At 41.9% G+C, this 27,225-nt stretch overlaps 2 protein-coding genes across 2 annotated transcripts in view; both read right to left on the bottom strand.

The window, feature by feature from the left end:
* fam155a (family with sequence similarity 155 member A) overlaps nt 1-13,717 on the bottom strand; it is a 40,658-nt gene extending 26,941 nt beyond the window's left edge. The window contains exon 1 of the mRNA XM_038717426.1: nt 12,321-13,717. Coding sequence (XP_038573354.1) covers nt 12,321-13,007 — 687 coding nt within the window. The 5' untranslated portion in view covers nt 13,008-13,717. The remainder of the gene's footprint in view (nt 1-12,320) is intronic.
* A 3,589-nt stretch (nt 13,718-17,306) lies between these two features.
* lig4 (ligase IV, DNA, ATP-dependent) lies at nt 17,307-26,348 on the bottom strand. Its single transcript, XM_038717415.1, has 3 exons — nt 26,247-26,348; nt 20,779-22,849; nt 17,307-19,073 (listed from the first exon to the last, which is right to left on the bottom strand). Exons 2-3 carry the CDS (start codon nt 22,839-22,841, stop codon nt 18,404-18,406), a joined length of 2,733 nt encoding a protein of 910 aa, XP_038573343.1. The 5' UTR covers nt 22,842-22,849; nt 26,247-26,348; the 3' UTR covers nt 17,307-18,403.
* Between the last annotated feature and the right edge of the window lie 877 nt (nt 26,349-27,225).

Genomic DNA, 27,225 nt, shown 5'->3' with positions numbered 1-27,225 from the left:
CTGTTAAGTACGTAGCAACAATATTCAAGGACAGGATATCACAGTTACATCTTATCTTACAGCTTAGATCTCAGAATATGATTAAATTTGATTTTCTTTGCAAACCACTGCTGTTGGATGTTTAAGTGAAAGCTCACTGTGAAGTACCATTCAAGAAAGCCCAAATTAACATGGTTTATTTTGATGAAAGTTAATTTATACAGTGTGATATGGAATAATATTTCAAACCCAAAGAAGGGTTTGTTTTGCTCACTGCTGTGAAACACTTTCAGGATCACACTATAGTCAAATTACCAACAAGTTGCCTTCTTTAAATCTCCTTAAAGATTCAGTAAGAATCAGATGGTTTAGTGCTGAGGGCCACAAACCGGGTAGGGAAGTCAAGGATTACTGAGAGATGGACATGTGGGATTTGCTGACTGTGTGGCTCTGCTTGGACTGACATACATTCCACAATAGAAAAGAATAAAAATTACCCCTCAAGTCACCCAAACATCACTCCACAGTTAAAGTTGTACCTACAAGCCACATAATGATTTTGGCCCAGAAAAACTGGTTAAAAACTCATTACAGAAGGGCCATTACCTTAAATATAATTCTGAGCACCACATGCATTCAAAACTACATTTTGAAATATCAAAATCTGTATCATAAGGTCCAATACTTAAAAAAATAATCTACTGAGAGACAATTTTAGTCAGTCACTTGTGCCAGCAATCAACCAGGCAGAGCAGAGAAGGACAGTAATGTCTCATGTCTCATCGCCATGATAATAGAAAGGAGCACGTTCATTGGACTGCCATGTTTAGATACCTGTTTTTTGTATCCTCAAATTTTACCTCCCAAACCTATTCAAAGTCTCTGCCAAGGCAAGGGATTTATTTAATCTCCTCTCTAGAGTGTAGCCTGAAATGATCCCAAAAGAAGGCATGGTTTGCAGTGGCTTGTATGAGACAGGAGAACTGTGTAAAAGTATTGTCCCATTAGCGATTAGGCTAGCTAACTGACAGTTAGCAAACTAGCCAGCTCAGAGAGCGTTTTCCCCTCTTCAATAACTCTTTACTGAATGAAATGATCCTGAGAACAAAACGCGAGGAGGGGGTCAAATAGAAAGCAGTGTGGAGAGCCATTGTGACTGACTATCACTAGCGTTTCCCCAACTTGCTAGCATGTTAGCCATTAGCTTGCCAGCTACAGTAGTTTACTGAGTAGTCCTTACGTCACAGGTATCTAGCAATGCCTAATTCGCAATGATGAATTTCTGATGTGAGTGGCCTAGTTGACTTTTTGCTTCTATTTCCTGTTCTTACTTTCCAGTTTCCTCTCAGTCTTCTCGGCCACTTTTAGCAGAATAGGCTACAAGCAGAGAAGAAAGAAAATCTAATTCAGCAGCATGTAAAACATGAAAAATCCTTCTATCATAATGTACAGTGGGTACGGAAAGTATTCAGACCCCTTTAAATTTTTCACTCTTTGTTTCATTGCAGCCATTTTCCAAAAATCAAAAAAGTTCATTTTATTTCTCAGTAATGTACACTCAGCACCCCATCTTGACAGAAAAAAACAGAAATGTAGAAATTTTTGCACATTTATTAAAAAAGAAAAACTGAAATATCACATGGTCATAAGTATTCAGACCCTTTGCTCAGTATTTAGTAGAAGCACCCTTTTGATCTAATACAGCCATGAGTCATTTTGGGAAAGATGCAACAAGTTTTTCACATCTGGATTTGGGTATCCTCTGCCATTCCTCCTTGCAGATCCTCTCCAGTTCTGTCAGGTTGGATGGTAAACGTTGGTGGACAGCCATTTTCAGGTCTCTCCAGAGATGCTCACTTGGGTTTAAGTCAGGGCTCTGGCTGGGCCATTCAAGAACAGCCACAGAGTTGTTGTGAAGCCACTCCTTCGTTATTTTAGCGGTGTGCTTAGGGTCATTGTCTTGTTGGAAGGTAAACCTTCGGCCCAGTCTGAGGTCCAGAGCACTCTGGAAAAGGTTTTCGTCCAGGATATCCCTGTACTTGGCCGCATTCATCTTTCCCTCGATTGCAGCCAGTCGTCCTGTCCCTGCAGCTGAAAAACACCCCCACAGCATGATGCTGCCACCACCATGCTTCACTGTTGAGACTGTATTGGACAGGTGATGAGCAGTGCCTGGTTTTCTCCACACATACCGCTTAGAATTAAGGCCAAAAAGTTCTATCTTGGTCTCATCAGACCAGAGGATCTTAATTATCACCATCTTGGAGTCCTTCAGGTGTTTTTTAGCAAACTCCATGCGGGCTTTCATGTGTCTTGCACTGAGGAGAGGCTTCCGTCGGGCCACTCTGCCATAAAGCCCCGACTGGTGGATTGCTGCAGTGATGGTTGACTTACTACAACTTTCTCCCATCTCCCGACTGCATCTCTGGAGCTCAGCCACAGTGACCTTTGGGTTCTTCTTTACCTCTCTCACCAAGGCTCTTCTCCCCCGATAGCTCAGTTTGGCCGGACGGCCAGCTCTAGGAAGGGTTCTGGTCGTCCCAAACGTCTTCCATTTGAGGATTATGGAGGCCACTGTGCTCTTAGGAACCTTAAGTGCAGCAGAATTTTTTTGTAACCTTGGCCAGATCTGTGCCTTGCCACAATTCTGTCTCTGAGCTCTTCAGGCAGTTCCTTTGACCTCATGATTCTCATTTGCTCTGACATGCACTGTGAGCTGTAAGGTCTTATATAGACAGGTGTGTGGCTTTCCTAATCAAGTCCAATCAGTATAATCAAACACAGCTGGACTCAAATGAAGGTGTAGAACCATCTCAAGGATGATCAGAAGAAATAGACAGCACCTGAGTTAAATATGAGTGTCACGGCAAAGGGTCTGAATACTTATGACCATGTGATATTTCAGTTTTTCTTTTTTAATAAATGTGCAAAAATTTCTACATTTCTGTTTTTTTCTGTCAAGATGGGGTGCTGAGTGTACATTACTGAGAAATAAAATGAACTTTTTTGATTTTTGGAAAATGGCTGCAATGAAACAAAGAGTGAAAAATTTAAAGGGGTCTGAATACTTTCCGTACCCACTGTAAATGTAAATATAGGTTATTTAGTTTTTACAGTATCCTGGGGTGGTGGTATATTAATATACTAAAAACCTGAGATACTGTTATAAATCATAGGTTGGGGGTGCAGTAAACAGTCTTACTGTTCATCAACTTCACATAACAGCAGCGTACATTGTGCATTAAGCAATTTACTTTAAAGAACTATAAGTGTAGAGTGGCTTTTGAGAAGATGGCACTCTTAAAAACAAAACTCGTGTCCAGTGACTGACAATTCTTTTAACAGGACAGACATCATCCTCAATCATCCTAATGGGCCACACAGAGCTTAACAGAGATTCAAGCATAACCTTTTACCTAGTCCACTGTATACATGCAGACCTGGTGTGAAAAAGCTTTTTTTTTTTTTTTTTTAAAGGGCCCATGAAGAGAGAGGTACCTCCAATGGGGAATACGGGGAAGTCAGATAATCCCATTAGTGCAGAGAGGTGGGGAATTTACACGTGATCATCTGAAGGCAGCACACAGGATATCAGTTTTCATATCTGACACCGCCAGCTGCGGACAACGGTGCTGAGTTGCCCCCTGAATGGCACAAAACCTTTACCCTGCTCCTGCATTTTCTACACAAAATACTAAACTTCATTAAAGCACACAGCAGCTGGGACATGCATTCAGGGTTATATCTGCCCCTGTAAAAATAATCCATTCAAATACCTATGCAGACAATAGGACTGTTAGACTAATTGATGTCATGCCCATAAATGAATGAATGCTATTAGTCTGACCCTTAGGTGTTTCACAGGAAAAAAAACAACAACCCGCTAGCAACATCTTCATTTTCTCACAGTTATGAAGCCAAAGTAATTAATGTTTTTACTATAATTAAATTCTGGTGGTTCCATTATGGCATTAACTGAACAGATTGGCAACTAAATGCAATTCATGTCCTGGGAGGATTTTGTTTTTAAGAATGTCATTTTACCACATCTGTTCGTGCGTGTTTTCTTTGGGGCCATTTTTTAATTTTCACACAAGGCGACAAAAAAAAAGGGACATGCCACAAATTTTACACATGAAACTCAGTTTACTTGCAATGGTAGGTTTGTAACAGTTGTTACATGTGTGACCTGAGAAAAATGTAGTCTCAAGGCCAATTCCAAATCCAGATGACATAATCAGGTCAAAGTCAAGATAACCCAGGTGATGTCACCAGTGTTATTTTTAATTGGGCGTCAGACTTTAAATTTGTAACAGGAAGTCTGTATTACGAAGCTACAGTGTATTTAAGAGTGACGTGTTGAAAGGTATTGTTCCAAAGATATTTATGCAATTCATCCATTTTTAAAGTGACATGAATTTTGACTGCACTAGCCATTTTACCTAATTTATTCAAGGAAGGGAAATAGACCTGTGTGGGCACATGGGTGCTAATCATTCCCATATCTGGTCATGTGACATATTTTCAGAGGTTAGACAGTAAGAGACATTTAAGGTTATGAGATCCTGCAGGACAGTGAGATTGTATCATAGATCGATGGCAAAATAAGTAGTCGCACAGGTTACCTGCAGTAACTAATGGATTCACTGCAAACAATGGACATGAAGACACAGTCAAACTGCTAACTGGCACTAAAAACAAAGTATAGCTGGTGCAATGCCATTAGTTTTGCAGGTTTTGCAGGTATATTCAATACCAAATTCCATGGCAATATATCCAATAGCTGTTGAGATATGTCAGTGAAACAAAATGTGAGTGTCAAGGTGGCGCTGGCAGAAAGTCAAGAGATCACCATCATTTCAGTGGACCGACTGAACAGTGCCAAGCTGAGAACCTGGCCAAAAACCCAAAGGCTCATTAGGTGACCGTTGTTGTCTAGTTTCCTAAATGAAATTATTTATATACACAGAGACAATTTAGATATGATTACAATCTTCACCCTTGATTGACAATATCACTGTATGCCAGAGAAATGACGTCACGTCACCTAACGTCACATAATGGAAATGTCACAGAGGTTAAATGAGACCCATTAAATGGTAACCCACTTTAACCCCCGTTTGCCTGGTGCCGTTTCCCTCCCTCCTCCAGCCCTGCTGCTATCTCTGATCTGCTCTCTCCGTACAGCGGTTCACAGTTGAAACAATATGGAAGCAGTGCCGTGCACTGCAGCAGCTAGCATCCCCTCTCTCATTCCTGCCTTATTAGCATGCAGCTCAGCAATCTGCCCATTCATAAAAGGGCTGTCGTGGAGTGGGCCATGCATCTTGAGGGGACAAAACCCTCTCCAAGGTCAGCATTCACAACCGCCGCAGGAAGACACAATGCCGGAAATCACATGTGTGCGTCACTTCCGTGTGCGGCTCTTGTGCAACCAAGACGAGTGAACAATGTAATGCACTGCTACAATCTGTCATTTGAGAGGCTCTGCGAGACTGGAGCAGATACACACAGTGTTAGCTAATGTGAATAGTGAATAAAATGCTAACAAAGGCAGCAATTTAAAAAAACATGGGTGATCACAGGATATTTACGCAGATGAGATAAACCACATTACAAACGTCACAAAACTGATAAATCTGGCAAGAGAGAGTCCGTGTATTTGTGTCTTACTGTCTAGTAGGAGGTACTGTGGGACGGGGGGAGAAAATCAAAGATACAGTGGTACCAGCATGAGAGCAATCATAATCAACTAAACAGTAGAATGCAAAGAATACGATCCTTTACAATAGTGGTCCTTCCCTGATGAAAGGATATTTGGTACTGTCCCTCTGATATATGATGTATTTGATTGACCAGTTCTCAACAAAATATGCAATGACATATGGACCTAAATTCATTTTAATTCAACATTTTGACCAAATTTTTGTGTCTGTGGCTCAAACAGTGGTGGGAAAACTGAAAAAATATACATTGTATACATATAATATTAAAATTATTTTAAGCATTTTATTTATTTGTGTGTGTGTGTGTGTGTGTGTGTGTGTGTGTATAGAGAGATATAGATATACATCTACATACCTACTTTCAACAGGAGAGAGGTAGGACTGCGAACAACAACAAGCTATTCAGTTAACAGCGGTATAGTAGGGCTGGAATGATTAGTCTATTAACCTGTTAGCTAATCAACAGAAATTTAACAAGGAGACTGTGATGGATAAACAACTGACACAGATAATAACTAGACTAAGAGTCTACAACCATGCTAGCGGCTCTGTGAAGCTGTACTTAGGCACAATGGTGCTTTGAGCTAGTTGCTAATGTCACCACGCTAACATGCTCACAGTGACAATGCTTAGATGCAGATGTTTTGCAGGTATTCTATTTGTTTACCATCTTAGCAATAAACACAAGGTGCAGGTGGGGCTGATGGGATTTGCATCAATTTGCAAGTATCTGGGTATATTGGACAAATAAAAAACTCGATGAGATGATGGTGCCAAATGAAAAGTCAAAGGTTGTTACAATTCATCCTGATGGGCAGCTATGGCTCAGGAGGTAGAGCAGGTCATACACCAATCAGAAGGTCGATCCCTGGCTCCTCCACTCTGCATGTCAAAGTGTCTTTGAGCAAGATACTGAACTCCAAAGGCCCTATATAAGTACAGTCCATTTAACATTTAATGGAAAGGGAAAATAATCATTAGTTGCAGCCCTAAATGAGTGACTGAACTCGTTACACATGGTGAACAGTTTGGTGGGATTTTGTTGAAAGGACAGATTTGTTCTCAGGAATGTGGGGCTCAAGCCTTTTCCAAACCCTATGTGTGAAATGCTTTACTTCACAAGGCTCCCATCTGTGTTTAGATTTTGTTTCAGGCCCCCCCATCTGAGAACCGCTCTCCTTCTCGTTACACATCATTTACTGCAGAGTTGCATAACTGTCAATATTGTAGGTAGGGCGATAACAGATGAAGAGAGTGCAACTTTAACACTAGTCTACCTAAACTGTAAATCTAAAACACACACACACATTCCCAGGTGTTATAGCACTATCAAACAGGTCCAGATAGTAATGTGATGTCTTCACTGAGCCCTAATTCGGACGGTCGGAGGAGCTGCCCACTATCAAATGAAGGACGAGCGAACACGGAGGGCTTGGGGAAAATCAATAAGGATCAACCTCTTGGTATTGCTGCCACCCGTCCCTCCGGCTCAAAAAGAGCTCAGATCAATGCAGATGTGTGCGGTTGACAAGGATCTAAAGAGGCAGCACGCTGTGGACGCTGTCCTCCTTTCCACTTGCACACAACACCGGCTAAGATTAGACATTCAATTGGACCTGGAGGGGCGGATGGGGGTGGGGGCGGGTGGGGGTGGGGTTTGTGCCCAGACTTGTTTTGAAATTATTTTACGTCAGAAAAACATGTAGCAGATCTGGGAGTAGTACCACAAGGAGTAGAGGTTGCAGAGGAGTAGCAGAAGTGGTAACAGAAGCAGATAGAGTTGTTTGGTTCTAGAGACTCCATCATTATTTGGCCAGATGCTGAGTGTTCAGTCTTTCAAACTCACAAATGAGTGAAATTACCTGGGAGGATGCAGACACCTGTTCAGCTGATTCATTATTCTTGTCAAACTATTTTCAGTGCGGTTTTCTGAAAATTTGGAGATGTTTGTGTCTCATGTTGTGTTGTCAGGAGGGGAACCGGGACATTTTCTACTCGGAGTGATCTAAAAATGAAGAGCCCTTAAACTGTCCTGTGTTACTTCCCCACAAAAGGCCAGATTAATGGGGCCCTAGGGCAAAAATTAGCTTTGGGCCCTTGTTGACCCCTCAATCTCTCGCACTGTGCATTGTGTATATATTAGTTAATAATTTGTAACTGCCTTGCGCTAACTTGATTCATTTATTTACATGGAAGCACAAAATAAACTGAAAGAAAGAAACAAAGGCTTTAAAATTATATATAACCTTGAGGACCCTATACAACATGGGGCCCAAAGATTAGGGAATAATGCAGGTGTCATCTGAAACCCCCAATTAATTCACTTTATATTCTAATATAGTGATGCAGTATTTTTATAATAGCCCACTTTTCCTGATTGGTAATCCAAGAAAACGATTAATGGATTAGTTGATTGGCTGAAAATTAATCAGCAATAACTGTGACAATTGATTGTCATTTTTTTTAAGCAACTCAAAACTCAAAACCCCAAGTAATCTGCTTCATCAGGACTGTGTGGGTTGATCAGATTTGACTGACCAAACAACCCACCGACTGTCATCAGACTCTGATTCAAATGTCGCTGAATGCTGATTGGTTCAAGGATGTATCACCATGTCCCACACCAGTGACGCCCACTTCTCACAAACCAGTGAGAAGAGCACAGAGAGAGACAAAAAAAAATACAGAAAACCTCTATTTAAAATAACCAAAACTGTTCAAGCATGTCATGTAGGACACCGTCACTTATACTAAGGAGCTGGTTGAGAAAGTAGGTTTTTCAAGGCCTTTAAATACAAACATTTGCTACTTTTCTACATATAATATACTTATTTGAATATCTTTTGGTTTTGAACTGTTGTGATGGACATGTTTCACTATCTTGACATTTTTTAGACAAAATGATGAATCTGGGAAATAATCAGTTTTCAGTTGGACATTTCAGTGTCCTATCATGGTCAAAATGTGAAGAATTGCTAAAGAAAAGCTGATTCCAGCTCCTTTTCGTCATCTTTTATGAGACTAAATTGAATATATTTGGGTTTTGGACCATTTGTTGGACAAAATAAGACATATGAATATGTCACACTGGGCTCTGGGAAATCGTGACGTCAATTGTAATTTTTCATTATTTTCTGACATTTTAGACCAAACGATTAACAGATTAGAGAGTAAATAATGGGCAGATTAATCCATATTGCGAATAATTGTTAGCTATAGCCCTAATAACAACAAAACACCATGTTTTTAGACTTTAAAGCAGACGTTCATGGTTGTTTTGGTGCAACAGAGGTGGAAATTTACTACATAAAATGATGAAACTTGGTTATTGATGCCTTTTATTGAAGTCTTTTGCTCGTCCATTTAGGTAACACCTTGGCAACTTGAGCACTCTGAGAACCTTTACAGTCCCAAATTATTAAAAATGCACCAGCAGTGTACCATAGCCATGCCGGGTAATAATAGTTATGTTATTATACTGCAGACTTACAGGAAACCCTACATTAAATATGTGATTATAGTGCGGAGACCCAAGGCCTTTGTTGGCAACAGTTGTTGTTCTGCCAACATGCTTTTTGAGAAGCCAGGTTTGTTTTGGCTTCTTTGTTTGCTGTGAAACTACCAGCGACTCGGACATGTTCTGGTTCACACTCTGAAAACAAAAAAATAAATGCAGCATTAGTGCGTCGGCCCAGGTTTAAATGTTTCGAGCCCGGCCCCCGCTGTCGAGATGAATGGTGGGTTTTCACCGAGTCAGATGATGGAGAATCCCATTGTGAGCAACAGCGCGCCGGCCATGTGCACTGTGTGATGTTTTGATGTTTCACCTCAGGCTAGAGGAATCAAAGCACCGCCTGTGGACCATAGGAGCCTACTCCTGCACAACAAACGCCGCTCTCCATGTCAAATATCCCCACTTGAAATGTCAGAGATCTTCATCTGGCTGTGGGTAACCAAACACTCGCTATACCTGCCTCCACTGCTCCCGTGCATGCTGAAATGAGACAATGAGGCAGGGACCTCGGGTAGTGTTTTCACATTTGCCAGCTCAGTGTACACTATAACCTCGCCATATTTACACAGATTAGATAAACTGTACATCTATAGGGGGTTATTTGGAGGGTCAGCGTCTAAGGACAGAGGGTGTTGTGAAGCCCCTTGAGGCAAATTGTGATTTGTGATATTTGGCTACATAATCAAAATCACCTGTACTTGACTTACAATCTGCCTGAGCCAGCACACAACTTCCACTGCTAGGCTTCCATTATTAACTCAACAAGAGCTCCTTTGAGTGACTATGCTCTTTCCGTAACGCTGCCTACCACATACAGAGGACTTGAGCAAACCTATAATTAGGAAGATGATAGAGAAAGGTCACTGGTGAAGAAATAAACAGCGTGACTAAATGACTGTTTTTCCCTCCAAGTGCCAAGAGGTGAGCTAGGGGAACGCTGAAACGGCGGCCTGAGACTGGCAGTGGATAAAACATGAAATCATGTGGGGGGCTTCAGTTCAGCGGGGGAAAAGAAAGGATGTCGCACATTCAGGCTTCAGTGTGTAGCGCACAGCCGAGCCATCTTAAACTCACATCAATGGCTGATACTGGATGGCAGGGCCGGGTGCTGGCCTGGATATTTATCAAAAAAAGCTGCATTCACCAGTGGCCATTGCCATCATTTCTTTTCCCTGTGTAGCACGGTTACATATTCTAAAGCTGGCAAACATCCAGCCTTGAAGTAAGACTCTGAAGTAGTTAAGGTCAGGCTTTACCAACTCAGTAAAGACGTCAGTATGCAGAGAGTGTTTTGAGATATCAGAGATGGGATATAAAGATTCCTGCAATGATGATTTATGAGAAATATCAGAACTAGTGGTGCTACTAACAATTATTTTTACATTATCAAATTAATCCGCCTGTTTTCTCCTGTCTATGAAAGTGTGAAAAGTATGCATGACAAGTTCCCAAAGCCCAAGTGATGTCTTGTTTTGTTCAACCAAAAGTCCAAAATGAGTTACAGTGACATATGACAGAGAACATCATTAGAGAAACTAGAAGCAGATAATATTCTGCATTTTTTTTTTTTTTACAGTATTTTTTCTTGAAAATGACTTGATTAGCAAAATAGTTGCCTGTCATAGTTCTGACAGTTGACTGACCCACTAATCGGCCAATCGTTTCCGTTCTATCCAGAACAGGAGAATTATTTTGAACAAATAGATAGATAGCTGTAATGAACTTGGCAAACTACACTGACTGTACAGCGTGGCTTTGAACTGTGATACCAAAATAATCAGATATAAAGCTGTAAAACCTGAGTTCACATTTGAGTGCAACATAAATTGAAGTGCAGCAGTCCCCAGCTCCTCTGTGTACACAGTGTGTGTGTGTGAGTGTTTAAATTAAAATAAGAAGGTGAGCTCTACAACCATATGAATTATCTCGCCTAACACGGCTGTGTTGTCTTTGCCAGGATTAACACATCCAACAGCAAAGAGAATATAAAAGAAAGTGAATCATTGTTTTGTTTGATGAATACACACACACACACACACACACACACACACACATAAGGAATTCATTTTTGGGTCTTCCTATTTGAGCTAGCCTTGCAAACTAGGCCCAGCTCACATGCATGTGGATCTAAATGCATTGGATTTGTATAAGCAGTCAGATGGCCTCATTAGATTCGTGTGCCTCTGCCACTGGTTGGGTGAATGGAGGCCATCTGGGATTGGCCAGGACTTCTGTGAATGGAGCCGGGGAGCGCCATTCAGCACCGCGGACAGCTCCGCGCTGCCGTGGAGCTGTCCGCGGTGCTGAATGCAGCTTTTATGGCTCCGCGTGTTCACAGAGGCCTCAAACAGCAGCTCTCCTTGACCGGGCCCCGTTTCGCGTTTCCCGGACACCCACTACAGCCCACTTTGACCCACCTTAAGCTGGTAAACAGCGCGTGGCAATCAAAGAGCGAGCCCGGGCCTGGCAGAAAAGAGGCCTACGTGCAGGCCTAGTAATGAGCAAACACAAGTCCAAGCGAAAAAAAGCCTTCCGCCACATTAGGCAGGGAAACCACCTCTTGACTTTAATGAAACGCTCTCGATATGGAGTGGGCGGCCATGATGAACACCTGGCGGACTGCGACAACACACATAGGACACACAGGCTCCCAGAGTTGTTTGCATATGCCAGCAGCCTCCTTCCTGCTCATTAAAATGTTATAAACGCAAGGCTATAAAGGCTGGGGCTATATAGTGCAATTAACAAGCCTATCTGGGGTTATCGACGACCAATCAGGCGGATTATGAGCTAAAAGAGCGCCAGGCGGTCTTCAATGTCAAAGAACAGAGCGTGATCTAAAAAAAAAGGGGGGGGGGGACTTTCGACGCTGAACACACACTAGCAGGGCCTCCATCTGCACATTAGCATGGGGCCTAAGCACAATGAGGAGATGAATGAACATGAGGCCAGGAGCCGGGAGTCTCCTTGAACCTGTCATCCGTCTCCATGGCGACAGGAGGACGAGGAGGAGGAGGACCAAAACTGGCATCTATCCGGGGCCCAAAATCAACAGATGGCCACCACACCACCACCCACCCCTCTTCCCTTTCGCAGCCTACCTTGCACTGCTCCATGCACGTCCTCACTGAATATGCCCCCGGATCATATTTCTGAGTGAGGAGCTCAAAGTCCTCGTATTTCTCCTGGGCGTGCTGGTCGTAGCGCTGGTACGCCTGGACGCACAGGCTGCATCTGGTGGTGTCGCCATCGCCGAGCACGTCGAGGCTGCAGTTCAATTTGTCCGGACTTGTCGACCCGTAAAACAAATCCAGCAGAGAGTACGAGTTACAAAAGGAAAGGTACAAATCGCTCATATTTACAGCCCGCGTCCCCTCTTGGTCGGAAAGGCCCTTGCACAAATCGTCGGCATCTGCCAAAGTAAAGCAGTCTTTAGATAAACTATCCTGGTGGCAAGTTTCAAGCCGCCACAAATGTTTGGTAGAGTTTCCTATAAAAATAGCATCTGGGTTTCCTCTGAGGCTGCTGTGTGCTGAGTGGGTCTGGGGTGAGAGGAGGTGGGAGGATGCGAACTTGACCCGGGTCCGGGCCAGTTTGGCCTCGGCGCAGAACCACAGGTGATCAGAGAGGAGGATGGTTAAGAACAAGAGGGATGCCAAGGACAGTCGCCATCTCTGCGCCCTCTCTGAGTCGGTGAATGGCTTTTGGTTATCGCGGGGGGGCTCTAGCCAGATTTGGAAGCCGTCGTCATTTTCTTGCTGCCAACACGTCCCAGCACCCCTGGTCATATTTTGGGAACCGGCCGACTCCACCGTGGGGGCTCCTCTGCCGCAACAGTCATTGACGTGGGGTCCGCTTCGCGTTTTCCTCCCCTCAAGTGTCAGGTGGTGGGTTGTCCCGGCTTGCCTTTCCGATCAGCGGTAATTTCCATTAAAATGAGCGTGGGCCGGATGGCAAATCAGACGCTGGCGACCACGGGCCGCATCCTCCATGGCTGACCGGTGAAGCCGCTGTTCTCCCGTCCGCCCTGAGCTCCGCGCCGCGCCGCTCCTCTGCGTAGCCTCGACTCCGTTTTCAGAAACACTCACCGACGCGTTTACGTTTTCCCTGGCCTCGGTCGTGCAGGGACAATGGCGCTATCCTCTTCCAACATGGCGAAGCTGTCTGCCTTTGTGTCGGCGAATGGGCCTACAGCCTGTAACAGACCTCTTTTCTTTATCAAGCCCTCACCGTCTTCATCTCGCTGCCGTTGTCAAGTTGCCGCCATGTTCGCCAAGGGACGGTGTGTGTTTGCAGGAAGCAGCGTAAAGTCAGCAGCAGTAACCGGCAGCATTTCCCGTTGTGACATTCAAAGTAAAGGTCGCACGCTGTTGCACATGTTGCTTTGTCCCACAGCTACCTCTGTGGGATTTGAAAATGTCTTTTTTCACGTGTCCTGTAATCTAGACCAAATGTTTCCCACCTTTGCTTCATGCTTAAAATTAAGTGTGTCTGTTTGAGACCCCTCATCAAAGTTTATGAGCAGTTCAAAGTCTAACTTTTTCCACTCTGACTGGTTTTAGTTGAAAGCTTTTTGGAGACCAGAGGAGATGAAACTAACCAGTATTTCACAGGGATAAAAACAAGGAAGAGAAAATAAAAATAAAAATTATGTTAGAGAATATTTTTCCTGTTAACCCTCTGGGGAACGCTTTAGGGGTCCTGACCCCCATGTTTGTGAACCAGGGTCCAGCTTCTTTGTTAGTTTAAAATGCAATTGAGTTATTTTATTGTTTTTAAGGCTATATTAAAAACACAGCACCCTGGCTAATAGCCTACTGGTGCGTTTACAGATGTGTACTAAAATTATATTTCAACAGGTTATGTTAAGATACATAGCCTACGCCTTTTGTATTTTATTTTGAAGTTCAAATCAGCAAATATCCGCTAGTGTGCTACCTGAGCTTGCTACCTTGACTTAACCTCCCCGTCTCTGACGTTGTGCGCGCGCACCGCGGCCACCGCATCCCTTGGTAGCCTAAGGTGCGTCAAGTCAGTCAGCTTAAAAAACTGAATTTTGTAATTTTGGCTTCAAAATGAAAGCCTATGATGTCAGCCTTCAAATTAAACACAATCTTAACAATGGTGGGTGTTTAGTAAAAATAAAAGAAATAAACAACTACTAAAAGTAAGAACATGCGTCTACAGGCTACAGAAGTCACTGAACAATAAAACGTGCTGACTGGAAAAGGAGAGTTTGTTATAAGGGTTTTATTTTGAAATTTTCCACTAGCAGACTTACATTACAGCCTGTACTGTAGCTAGCTTGATACTGGACCAGTGAGACAGGTTGGTACTCACCTGTTCCAGCCTCAGGTAAGATGCTCTCATCAAAGCAAGGAGTGGTTTACTCTTTAAAGGACAATACCAATGCTTCTGCATATTTTCAGCCCTTTTAAAATCAAGTGTACTTTATAATACAGATGCCAATTTTCAAAAGAACGGGCTGCTGTTGTGTTTTAGACATCAGCATGTGTTTTTCCCAAAGATCCACTTCTTGTTCTCATTTGTCTGTTTACTTTATGAAGAAACAAGACTTACACTTGCCTGAGAAAAGGTAATCCATGACCATGAGTACAGTTTGCCTATTTTTATTTGTGCCAAAGTTGTGTCCTTTTTAATGCATGGCAGATCTTTAAATCAATGAGTGCTTACAACTCCATTACCACTCAGAGACAACTGTGACAGCAATTAAAGCAGACATGATGTTTATTGTGATGGATTAGCCAATTCAAGCAAATCCAAAGTCTCTGTAGCCTAAGTAAATCTTAAACCAGCAGTGAAATGCTTTGAAATCAGAGGCTGTCTGGAAGGTGGGAAAATGTTATTTAAAAGTCTGACATATTACAGCATGCTGTGGAAATGTGCCTTTCATTATTATGAGTACACTATACGATTTGCCCTAAAGGGGCTAAAAACGTATGCTAAAACAGGATCATTTTATTAAATGTTTTTTCTGGGCTCGGGGCTATAGTGAAGCTGTATTTGCAGCTTTTGTAATGAGGGTAAAGAATTAGGAGTTCATCCACTACTTTACAGGGAAGGTAAAGCATTTGTTTTTATGAATTAACTCATTTTAGCCATTAAGCTTTTTGAAGAAAGTTTCAACTGCAAATTAAACCAGGAGTCCCCAACTTTGGGCTCAGGACCCCTACACGGGGTTACAAGATAAATCTGAGGGGGCGTGAAATACCAGACAAAATATACTGTATTTATGCTATAAAATGTTATGTTGATTTTCTATATCTTTTTACATTTTTTTGTGAATTACAGGTTAATTTCACCTCTTCAGGCCTGTTCAGCTGAGCTGGCCACAACCAGTGATGAGAGGTCATAAGTTGAAATTGCTTCCTTTAAAAGGAATACTTTGACATTTTGGGAAATACACTCCTACTTATTTTCCTGCTGAGAGTTAGATGAGGGGAATGATACCACACTCATGTCTGTATGCTACATATGAAGCCAGAGCAAGGAGACGGCTAGCAAAGCTTACCATAAAGACTGGAAGCTGGGGGAAACGGCTCGCTTGGCTCTGTGTGAAGATAACAACCCCGCCCCCACCTCAGAGCATTTCACTAATTAACATGTTATTTACAACATCTTATTTGTTTAATCCCTACAGTACTTGTACGTCGCCCAGTCAGTTTTCACGTGGGCTCCTCTCCTCCACAGTGGAAAATAGTTTTGTAAAGGGCAATCTCTCTTACTCTTGATAAATGTTTTACTTTGAAGCAAATGGGAGCTTTTGAAAATGTGCTTGACACTATAATTCAGAGCTTGATTTAGAGTTGGGTGAGGATGTGATAAAGATAAAAGGCTGATTCAAAACGTATACCAAATGGAGTAGTTTGTACATTTTATAGACACTTTGACCAATTTACCAGACCTGGATGTTGATCAAATATAAAGGAATGTTTATGAACATTATAACCACTTATTTATCAGGCAAAAAAGGGAGCTTGATTCTCTGTTGTTTTTTTTTAATCTAATTTCTTCATTGATTGAAGATGGGCTGTGCTAATTGCTGCAGACAAACCTTCCCTGCAGCCACGAGCCTCTGTTTGGTCTCTACAGGAGCTCATTTATATCAGCTGAGCGCATGCAGCTGCTGGTTGTCTAGAGGCTGCCATCAAACCATTTGTTTCCGCTTGTGTCCAAGGCGCTCGCTGGTGCCTTCTCTCCAAAAGCTACAGCTTGCCTAATTGGAGCATTTATCCCATTAGGACGTGGCATTTCTGCAATGCTAGCCTTCAGCGGCTGTTTGCATCTCCAGATCCTCAGGACTGATAATATGTTCCTGGGAGTCCTTTCAGATTGCCGGCAGTTAGGCATTTTTAAGACCAACGCTTGTGCTGCAACGACACAATGCATCGCTGGAATAAGCACAAGGTGACTACCTCTAATTAGAGCCTGTCACTCAAACACTGGAAATCACCTGGAAATAGTTCATAGTGGGTGACAGGTGACGGAGTGCTTATTGAGGCACAATATAATTATTTTTAACTAGTGGGGAAGATCATTTTGCTTTCAACTATTTTATGCTTTTGTGCTGTTTCTAACAAAAGTGGTATAACTTTAGCTAAACTGCCAAGAATGGAGAATGAATTTTAATGAATTTGTTTAACAGTGATGTGAAAATTACAAACATTAAAACCTACAGGGAACACTACATGCCAATGAGAGCCATTATGCACAGTATATGATTAGGAACAGGTACCTCATCATTTTAACTTTGACAATGTATTCATGCGACATTTACGCACAATGCCCAAGACACCGCAGGCAGACACCTATACCCTAGAGGCGATGTCGATGAAGGTTATAACATATCCCAAGACACCTTGATGACATTTTTGAAGACAGGAAAACATGCCAACGTCTTTGGAGGGCCTTGAGCGGAACCGGTTTTAACGTACCCCTGTGGTGTCCCCTGGTCCATCTCTGCCAGCTGAGTACACTTTGAAGAGCTGAGGCAAAGGCCATCACTTCACACAGACACTCGATTGAAGTTAATTACTAAAATTTTAAAAACACAACAGTCGTTCCTGTATTTTTAACCAATTCAAGATATTTATTAGAGTTGTACTTAACATGTATTTAAACAAACATTAATAATCCTTTTTTCTTTGTCTGACTCCACCAATTTTGCCCATGAAGTTCGGTTCATTTGTCACATAAAGTACTACTAATGACTTTGCGCTCCAAAGTTAGAAAAACCCTGATGATGTCAAAGTGATGATAACATTTTGACAGAAATCAGTAGAAAAAGAGGTATGGGGTTTGAAAATAATTTGAGGCGAGAGAGGTCTAATGAAAGACACCACTCAGTTGCATTATGGAAAATGTGATATACAGTGTTTTTAAGCTTGACTCATACTGCGGAGTCAGGATATCATGGCCTCTGCTTATTTTGACCATTTAAGTCCCCAAATGATGTCTAAGTGTAATACTAAATTGATGGAGTGTCCCTTTTAAAATGTAAAAATAAGGATGGGCCCATTTTAGATTATCACGGTGGAGTATTCCCCAGTCGCTTTGCACTCACAGATTCGTCATTGTTTACTGACATCCTAATCAGTCCACTGTAGACCACTTTATCGATTTGTATCTAAAGACAGAACAAGATGAAAGCAGCTTAATTTTCTTCAAATTTATGTTGCCAAAAATTACACATAGTTTTTAGAATGAAACCCTCTTTTTCTTCCCCTAAAATGTGTTTATAAATGCTCAGCTAAAAGTTTAAAGGGCGGAGATGCTGAATAAAAGATGAATCAGCTTCCATATTTGAATACGTCACTATGCAATTCTAACTTTTAAAACTGAAAAACCCAATCATTGCCTTTCTGAGTTTTACAGCAGCCTATCAATTTAAAACCAATAACAAGAAGCCTTAATCACTCGTTAAGAACACAAAACATAAAACTCATAAAGAAACCCTGAGAAGCAACAGCTATGTACAGTGCAATATCATTTTAAATCACTTAATTTGTCTTACCCTTGATGGTGACTTTGACCGTTTTTATTTTTCAACCTTTATAAAATAGTTCATTACTAATCTTAATAAGAATTAAAATGGTAGCACTAATTTAGCACAAAAATGCTCATATAGCTAACTTATAGCCTGTGTATATCACGTGAAGACTCTTCAAACTAAGTAGTCGGTGTCAGTCATCAGATAACCTGCGTTGATTGAATCCGTCACCCACGAGTCTCTTACGATCTTAAACTTCTTCCTAAAGCCGCGCCTCAGAGTCCTTAAATTTGGAAGTCTTGTTTCCTCTGCGATAATGACATGGGAGACTCCTTCCTCTAACGTCTGCACCACTGTCCCTCCATGGAAGCGAAACTCCAGGGCGCGGATGTCCAAACAGGTGGCAGGTATGATGGTGTCAGGGTCTCCTATGTTGGCGTAGCAGTCCATGTAAATCTTGAAGGGTCTGAACATGCTGGTGGGAAGGTCCTCCCAGCCGTAACGCTGCTCCACCTGGCCGATGTTCACGGCCGCAGACGCGTCCACGCTTCTGATCCGGCCGAACACCTCCCGCAGCTGCTGCTCGTCCGTCTCCACAAAGTAGCTGTCGCCATAGCAGTCGTACTCCTTGGCAAAGTGCTCCCTGGTGGAGGGCGACATGTGGATCATGTGACACGGCTGCCATGGGACCACCTCCTTCTGGCGCAGGCACTCCAGCAGCCAGGCGGCCCACACCACGTCATGCTGGTCGGCCAAAATCAGGTTCTTCACGCGCATATTCTCCACCCCAGCAATCACGCAGTAGGTGTCCCGTCCTGGGTTTTGAACCACGATACCGCCACATCTAATGAGAAGATGACATCAGTAATCACTTATAAATGAAAAGTTAACTAGTGCGATCAAAATGCACTATTGCTCAATGCAATACACTCAAGGGTTCTGCTGCTACCCACAAAGAATTATCAAGCGACGCTGCAGCTCTAGTGGGCTTTTTATCCTCTTTCAGCTCATTGTTTTGGTTTACTAGTCAACAACTTTACTGGTTTCAGGCAGGCAGCTGTTTTTTTTAGCAAAAAGGCTCTGATAAACCAGTGTACACTAACTGCCCGGCACCAAACCGCAGATAAAGTTAGCGACCAGCTAGTGAACATAGTAGAGCATTAAGCTGCTAAAGAGCCAGATATTTCCCTCAGGACTTGGTGCAGATCAAGCAGCACCCTCCGGGTCTGAAAAGTGAAGCCAATACAGTAGTGTCTTAAACCTGCATTCTTTCTAATGGGGATTGGGGATTGATTTAATCATCGGAAAATTGAAGTTAAATTTTGGGACTGATGGGACATTGGGAGTGTAATCAAGTGTAAATTGTAAAGATTTGATTGACATGTCGGAGAACGGGTGAGCGTCCCAGCTTTTGTTTTGTTTGAACTAATTTGATTTACATTAATGCATGGTGATAAAAGCAACAAACTTTTTGTAAATATTATAGTGTGTTAATGTGAGTGACTTTTTGTTTAATACTGTCATGTTCAACTATTAGTCAGCTGGCAGCGTCTGTTCACAGCAGGTATCAGATCCGCACATTACCTTTTATTACCTTTCAGAAAGGAAAATATCTGTTTTCTATTTACTATTGGAGTGCAACTAATGATTATTTTCATTATGGATTAATCAGCTGATTATTTTCTCCATTAATCGATTTTTGAAATTCTGAAAATAGTGAGAAATGCAGTCACAATTACCCAAAGCGACACCTTCACAATGCTTGCTTTGTCTAACCAACATTACAAAGCCCAAAATCATTACAAATAAATTAAAATAATTTAAAGGAAAAGTGGCAAATTTTCTTATTTGTGAAGCTGGAAATGTTTTTACATGAAAAATGTCTTAAACAATCAAAGTTGTTGCCAGTTAATTTCAATGTCAATCTAATACAATGTTGGGTAATTTAATTTATACCAAAACATATTATACTAAGTCTTCATATGTTTTGTGTGTAAAAAGCTTAATTGGTAAAGTAATTAGTAACAAAGCTGTCAGATAAATGTTGTGAAGTAAAAAGTACAATATCTCCCTCTGAGATGTGGTGCAATAGCAGAAACTACAAAGTCACATGAAAAGAAAATACTCAAGTAAAGCAAGTAGATCAAATTTGTACTTAAGTACCTTCCACCACTGACAAAAAGGAACTGTAACATTTCGGTCACCTAAAAGATGTTTTGTTTAGCGTTTGGTTTGACTAAAGGAGGAGCTGTTATATTTTTTTCCATTAAGTACATTTTGTTTAAGCCTGTTATTTTGGCTTGTTTTCTAATTGCTAATTTTGGCTTGTTTTCACAACGACGGCCAAAATGCCAAACACAAGGCTTCAACAGTAGGTGACTACATACACTTCTTTTATACAGTACGGTGGACACCCATATCAACTTACAAAATGTAATAACATGTCATTGTTCACAGCTTTTTTCCCCCACTGCTCACAAGTGGTCAGTAATCATAGTTCTAATTTCTAGTTCAACAACAACGAGGCTTTTTCACAGATGTCATGTTACCTGGCCACACCCTTCTCCAGCTCAGCCTTGGGGTGATCCTCTGTGCCATTCAGGATACAGAACTCCACATCCTCGAACATATCTGTCTCTTTGGTGATCCCGGAGAGGTCCTGGGGTTTAAAGTGGTCGATGATCCCGACCACCTTCTTGGGTTTCGATGGCAGCTTGCGCTTCTTCTTTTGCGGTTCGGCATCATCGATGTGAAGGTGCCGCGAGGCGAGTTTCCCAGATGCCTTGCCGCGGAAGTGATCCAGCTCTGCCAGAGTCATGCACTGGTGCCACTCCTTGTCGTCTCGGATCTTCTCGATCCTGGGGAAGCGCAGGGTGCAGTTGGTTTTATACATGTCACTACCGACTATTTCAGCCGCCTTGACCTGGATGATAACTGAGTTGCAGGGTTCAATGTAAACTTCCGGTTTCTCTGTTCCACACAAGATGGATGCAGGCGGATCATTTTTCCGGTAGACTTTCCAGTGCTTGGCTAGCTTTAAGCCAAGGTCGTGCAACTCTTTCATGGTGTAGCCAGAGCCGACGCGGCAGAAAGAGTGGAAAACTGAGGGTTTCTCGCCAGGCTTTGGAGCTTCGGCAATAGCACATAAGAAATGGGACATCATACCACCCCGTCTCCCTTTCCCCCAGTAACCCCCAACAATCAGCAGGTCAAGCTCATCCATCAAGCCATCCATATATTCGGGCTTTATTTTCAGCCATCCCTCCCCCCGCTTGTCAGGTTTGTAGATGGATAAAGGATCCTTCACCATGATCCCCTCTTCTCTGTTGTCAATGGCGTCATTGAGGGCATTCACAACCTCCTGCATGGTTCTGGCATCAGTCTTTGGCACCAGGTGTATCCTTCCCTTTACTGGGGTGAAAACTGTCTGAAGGATCTCGTCGCGCTTCTTGAGTGTTTCCTTGCCAAGCTTCTGGTCATTGACTAACAATACGTCAAACACGCAGAAGCACGTCTGTAACTCGGAGTCTTCCACGAGTCTCTTGATGTCGAATTTGCTCCCTTTCTGCATGAAGGTCTCAGTGGTCGGGTTGTACGCCATCATCTCACCATCGAGGATGCAGTTTACAACGTGGCCTTTGAAAACGTTGTGGATGTAAGGTGTCAGGGAGCCCTCCAGTGGGGATCCTCCAAACTGCTGGGTGTATTCAAAGGCATTTCGGCTGAAGTACTTGTACACGTCCCCATCTTTGTGCAATTGTATACGCTCCCCATCCAGCTTTGTCTCAATATAAAATGGGCTGTTTCCCATCTGTTTCTCCACATTGCGGATGTTCGCCACAGCTGCCAACATAGGCTTGAAAGCAGAGAACAGTCCGATAGAGACTTCGCTTAAAGAAACGGAGGGGTTGTGGAGCTGCTGGCACACCTTGTTTAAGTCTGTGTTGACGTTGTAAAGCTCAGCAGCATCTGGGTGGAAGACTTGGAGAACAGTTTCTTTGCTGATCCCGAGCTTCATGTCCTTCAGAATCATTCTGATGAGCCATTTTTGCTCGAGAGCCGAGCTCTGGGTGATGAGGTGCAGCAGGCTCTTTTTCACAAGATCCTTCTGCCTGCTAGCGTTGTTGATGGCCACCGAGTCCAGAAAGTCATTGACTTCTTTGATGCTGAGGTTTCCTTGGCTGGTGCACCGTTTCTTCAGCACAAAGTACGCCATGCCAGCAAAGTCTCCAGCTTCTCCTTGGGACGTAGTCGGAGCACGGTAGTTCAACAGTTTATTGGCTTCCGGGCCATTCTTTGGCAGGCCTAATACATCGATGTAGAGTTTAGCTAACATGCTCTCTTTGATGCCATACGCCATGCGCTCTCGTTCAAAGGGGGGGACAATGAGACGAATAGCTGGGTAGAAAGAGTCTGTTGTTTTGGGGTCGTCTTTGTGGAGGGCAGAATGAAACTTCCTCCATGACTCAATGAAGTCCCTGAGGATCTTGGATTTATCTGGACGGAGTTTAGACTTCTGGATTTTCTCTAATGTGCTGCACAGGTGAAGGAAAGGAACTTGAGCAGCAACAGAGGGCTGACCTGCAGCATCGCTTTTGGAAGTTCCCTCCATGGCGAAATCTGAAATACATGCCAACATAAAAAATATCAGCCTTGTAGTGGCGGAGTAACACTGCAGTACTTTCCAGTTTGGAAACTGTTCATTCTTTCCAATAAATTAATGAATCATATAGAGTTGAAACGGTTGGTCGATTAATTTATTATTCGATCAACAACAAAACAAATATACAAATATATTTCTGGTTCCAGCTTCTTAAATGTGACCATTTTATGTTTTCCTGTGGCTTGTGATATAATAAACTGAATGTCTTTGGACAAAAAAAGCACTTTGGACTAAAGGAAATTGTGATTTGTTAATCAAGGAAATAATCAGCAGCTCAATCAATAATGAAAATATTAAAATCAACCTACTTATTTTTACATTTTAAGTGTCCTATCATGGTCTAAATGTGATTAATAAAACGTACTTGTGGTTAACACTGATTTTTTTTTTTAATGAAAAAGTTCACGTTAAAGATTTGAATAACTATCGACAGCGCCAGTGTGAAAATATCCTTGTTGTTACATAACATTGGCCGTGGCAATAAAGCCTATTGTATAAGCCTATTTGATTGTGTTTTTTGTGTTTTGATTGTTATCCGCAGCCCTACAATCAATAACTTTAAAGCTATGGCTTAGTAAATTGTAATCAGTGATTTATGATTGATTGACAGTGGCGAAATCCCTTTTTCTGAAAGATTAAATTAGCCAGACAGTTAAATAAAATAAATGAATCTGTGTTGCTTTCTGTCTTTGTCACACAAGTGGCCCATCTAAAATCTGTTTGATATGTAACAATGCAAACAAAATTAATATATATATACAGTGAGGAAAATAAGTATTTGAACACGCTGCTATTTTGCAAGTTCTCCCACTTAGAAATCATGGAGGGGTCTGAAATTGTCATCGTAGGTGCATGTCCACTGTGAGAGACATAATCTAAAAAAAAAAATAATCCAGAAATCACAATGTATGATTTTTTTAACTATTTATTTGTATGATATAGCTGCAAATAAGTATTTGAACACCTGAGAAAATCAATGTTAATATTTGGTACAGTAGCCTTTGTTTGCAATTACAGAGGTCAAACGTTTCCTGTAGTTTTTCACCAGGTTTGCACACACTGCAGGAGGGATTTTGGCCCACTCCTCCACACAGATCTTCTCTAGATCAGTCAGGTTTCTGGGCTGTCGCTGAGAAACACGGAGTTTGAGCTCCCTCCAAAGATTCTCTATTGGGTTTAGGTCTGGAGACTGGCTAGGCCACGCCAGAACCTTGATATGCTTCTTACAGAGCCACTCCTTGGTTATCCTGGCTGTGTGCTTCGGGTCATTGTCATGTTGGATGATCCAGCCTCGACCCATCTTCAATGCGCTAACTGAGGGAAGGAGGTTGTTCCCCAAAATCTCGCAATACATGGCCCCGGTCATCCTCTCCTTAATACAGTGCAGTCGCCCTGTCCCATGTGCAGAAAAACACCCCCAAAGCATGATGCTACCACCCCCATGCTTCACAGTAGGGATGGTGTTCTTGGGATGGTACTCATCATTCTTCTTCCTCCAAACACGGTTAGTGGAATTATGAACAAAAAGTTCTATTTTGGTCTCATCTGACCACATGACTTTCTCCCATGACTCCTCTGGATCATCCAAATGGTCATTGGCAAACAGAAGACGGGCCTTGACATGTGCTGGTTTAAGCAGGGGAACCTTCCGTGCCATGCGTAATTTCAAACCATGACGTCTTAGTGTATTACCAACAGTAACCTTGGAAACGGTGGTCCCAGCTCTTTCAGGTCATTGACCAGCTCCTCCCGTGTAGTTCTGGGCTGATTTCTCACCTTTCTTAGGATCATTGAGACCCCACGAGGTGAGATCTTGCATGGAGCCCCAGTCCGAGGGAGATTGACAGTCATGTTTAGCTTCTTCCATTTTCTAATGATTGCTCCAACAGTGGACCTTTTTTCACCAAGCTGCTTGGCAATTTCCCCGTAGCCCTTTCCAGCCTTGTGGAGGTGTACAATTTTGTCTCTAGGGTCTTTAGGGTCTTTGGACAGCTCTTTGGTCTTGGCCATGTTAGTAGTTGGATTCTTACTGATTGTATGGGGTGGACAGGTGTCTTTATGCAGCTAACGACCTCAAACAGGTGCATCTAATTTAGGATAATAAATGGAGTGCAGGTGGACATTTTGAAGGCAGACTAACAGGTCTTTGAGAGTCAGAATTCTAGCTGATAGACACGTGTTCAAATACTTATTTGCAGCTGTATCATACAAATAAATAGTTTAAAAAATCATACATTGTGATTTCTGGATTTTTTTTTTTTAGATTATGTCTCTCACAGTGGACATGCACCTACGATGACAATTTCAGACCCCTCCATGATTTCTAAGTGGGAGATCTTGCAAAATAGCAGGGTGTTCAAATACTTATTTTCCTCACTGTATATATATATTAACTTGATCATGTTTAATTGTAAACCACTGTGTGAGGCTTATTTATTTTTCCTGTATTTGTATATTGACTTATGTTTTTATATATTCATTGTTGTAAACCACTGTGTGTGTGTGTGTGTGTGTGATACCAACTTTTATTCAACTTTTATGTTTGACATTGTTGTAAATCACATGTATTCAAAAGGGCTATAAAAATAAAGTTACTATTATTATTACTTATTATGTAGGACATATATGCTCTCAACAGTTTGCTTGCATCTCTTTTTTTGGCTACAGTTATTCTAAAGAACGAACAAGGTCTGCAATACAATACAAAAGCTAATTAAAAAGCAACCTACCTCGGAGCGTTTCTTGGTGCACGTTACATTCAAATATTCTTGCTATTCCCCATAACTTACATTTTAGTTGCAGATCCGTCCTAAGAAGGTCAAACTACAACATGTTCTGACATGTCCTAAAATAAGGTTTTTGTTTTAATCTCACCAGCGGCAGGCAGATTTAAACAGTCTAGACATGGTAGTAAGTATTTAATTTAATATTACGCTAAACACGAGGCAACGCATCTTGTACTGATTATTAGCTGCTAGTCTTAAGTTTAAATTACTTAAAGTGTACTTATATGAACAGTTTCTGCCGTCAAAACAGAAAACTGCAACTCCGGTTAGTTAATATTCAAAATAAAAAGTATCCGTCGTCCTATGACGCCTGTCCGGACAAGTTACGCGCATTTGCAGACAAACAAAGCAATATTTAAGAGTAACTTTGTGTTTTTAGTGGCAGCTTAATATGATATTCTGTTCAAACAAAACAAAATGTGAATGGGTTAAGCGTGTAATGATGGTTGCGCCTTCACTTTGAAAACACTCCGCCAAATTAGGAAGTGATTTTCCGTAGCTGAAGTTGAGGAACAGTAAGGGAAAAATACACATTAAAATAATGAAATGTATCAAATTTGAGGATTACCTTGCTCTTTTTAATCCTCAAAAGAAAAAGGTCCTCTCACAGTGAGCTACATGTTGAACATTTCCTCGGACCTCCAAGAAAAACGTCCCCCTGGAAACACGAGCGGAGCTTTGGTTCCCCCACAATGTTGATTTGTGTTTTGAAACTTTAATATTAATTTAACTAAATTGTGGTCTCGGTAAACTCGACGTTCACACTTTAAAAGCGTCACGTTTTGTACATTTGATCTGAAATATTGTATTAGGACAGGTTTATTCTGCTCTGTTGTAAGTAGGCCTACATGTTGTCATTTTTAATGTTTAATTTAATGCAACAAAAAGTGAACTTCTTGTGATTTAATCTCAGATTAAAACATTTTGGGAAAACTGGTTATATTCCCTGCAGATATTCTTGTTGCTCTTCTATTAACCAGAAGAGGGCGACCCTGAGACGCTGCAGTGCTGAGGGGTGAGGTTGTTTACCATCATGGGCCTGGAGCCAGTGAGTCAGTAGTAAGGTGGTAGTAAAAGCTAGGAATGCATGCTCGTTGATCACAAGAAGGCGTTTCTCTTCACTACAATCATTACATAGACATATTTTGATCCAAATCGTGTTGTAGCAGGTTATTATCACTTAAAACCTCCCTGCGCACTTATTTAGTAACACTGCCTTGACAACATTATGAAAGTGATGATGATTATGAGGATGAGCCAGATGGTCCAGGAGTCATTTAAAAGATAGTTCAAATTATGTTATGTAGCCTATATATAACAGACTGATACTGTATAATAAAACCAAACACTATCCCCAGTTTTGGGTTTCTGTTTGTATGGTTTCATCTTTACACAGGTTTCTTTCAAGTGCAGACTGAGAAAACAACACAAGTGTCATTTGGGCATGACGAGGTGTGGCTCTTGCGATGAAATGAAAAAGAAAGAAAGATGGCATCAGGGGGACAGAGGAGAACATTTAGGACAAAAGTTAAGGACCCTCACTATGA

The sequence above is a fragment of the Micropterus salmoides genome, unplaced genomic scaffold (genome assembly GCF_014851395.1).
Source record: "Micropterus salmoides isolate LMB-PRFRI ecotype aquatic unplaced genomic scaffold, ASM1485139v1 Ms_hic_scaffold_1, whole genome shotgun sequence".
NCBI lineage: Eukaryota > Metazoa > Chordata > Actinopteri > Centrarchiformes > Centrarchidae > Micropterus > Micropterus salmoides.
The sequence above is the reverse complement of the archived record's forward strand: the minus strand, read 5'-3'. Positions and strand labels throughout refer to the sequence as shown.

Coding starts and splice junctions, on each gene's coding strand:
- lig4 (XM_038717415.1), bottom strand. CDS start 22,841: ATGGAGGGAACTTCCAAAAGCGATGCTGCAGGTCAGCCCTCTGTTGCT. Junction 19,074..20,778: donor CTGGAGAAGGGTGTGGCCAG/GTAACATGACAT, acceptor TCTTCTCATTAG/ATGTGGCGGTATCGTGGTTC.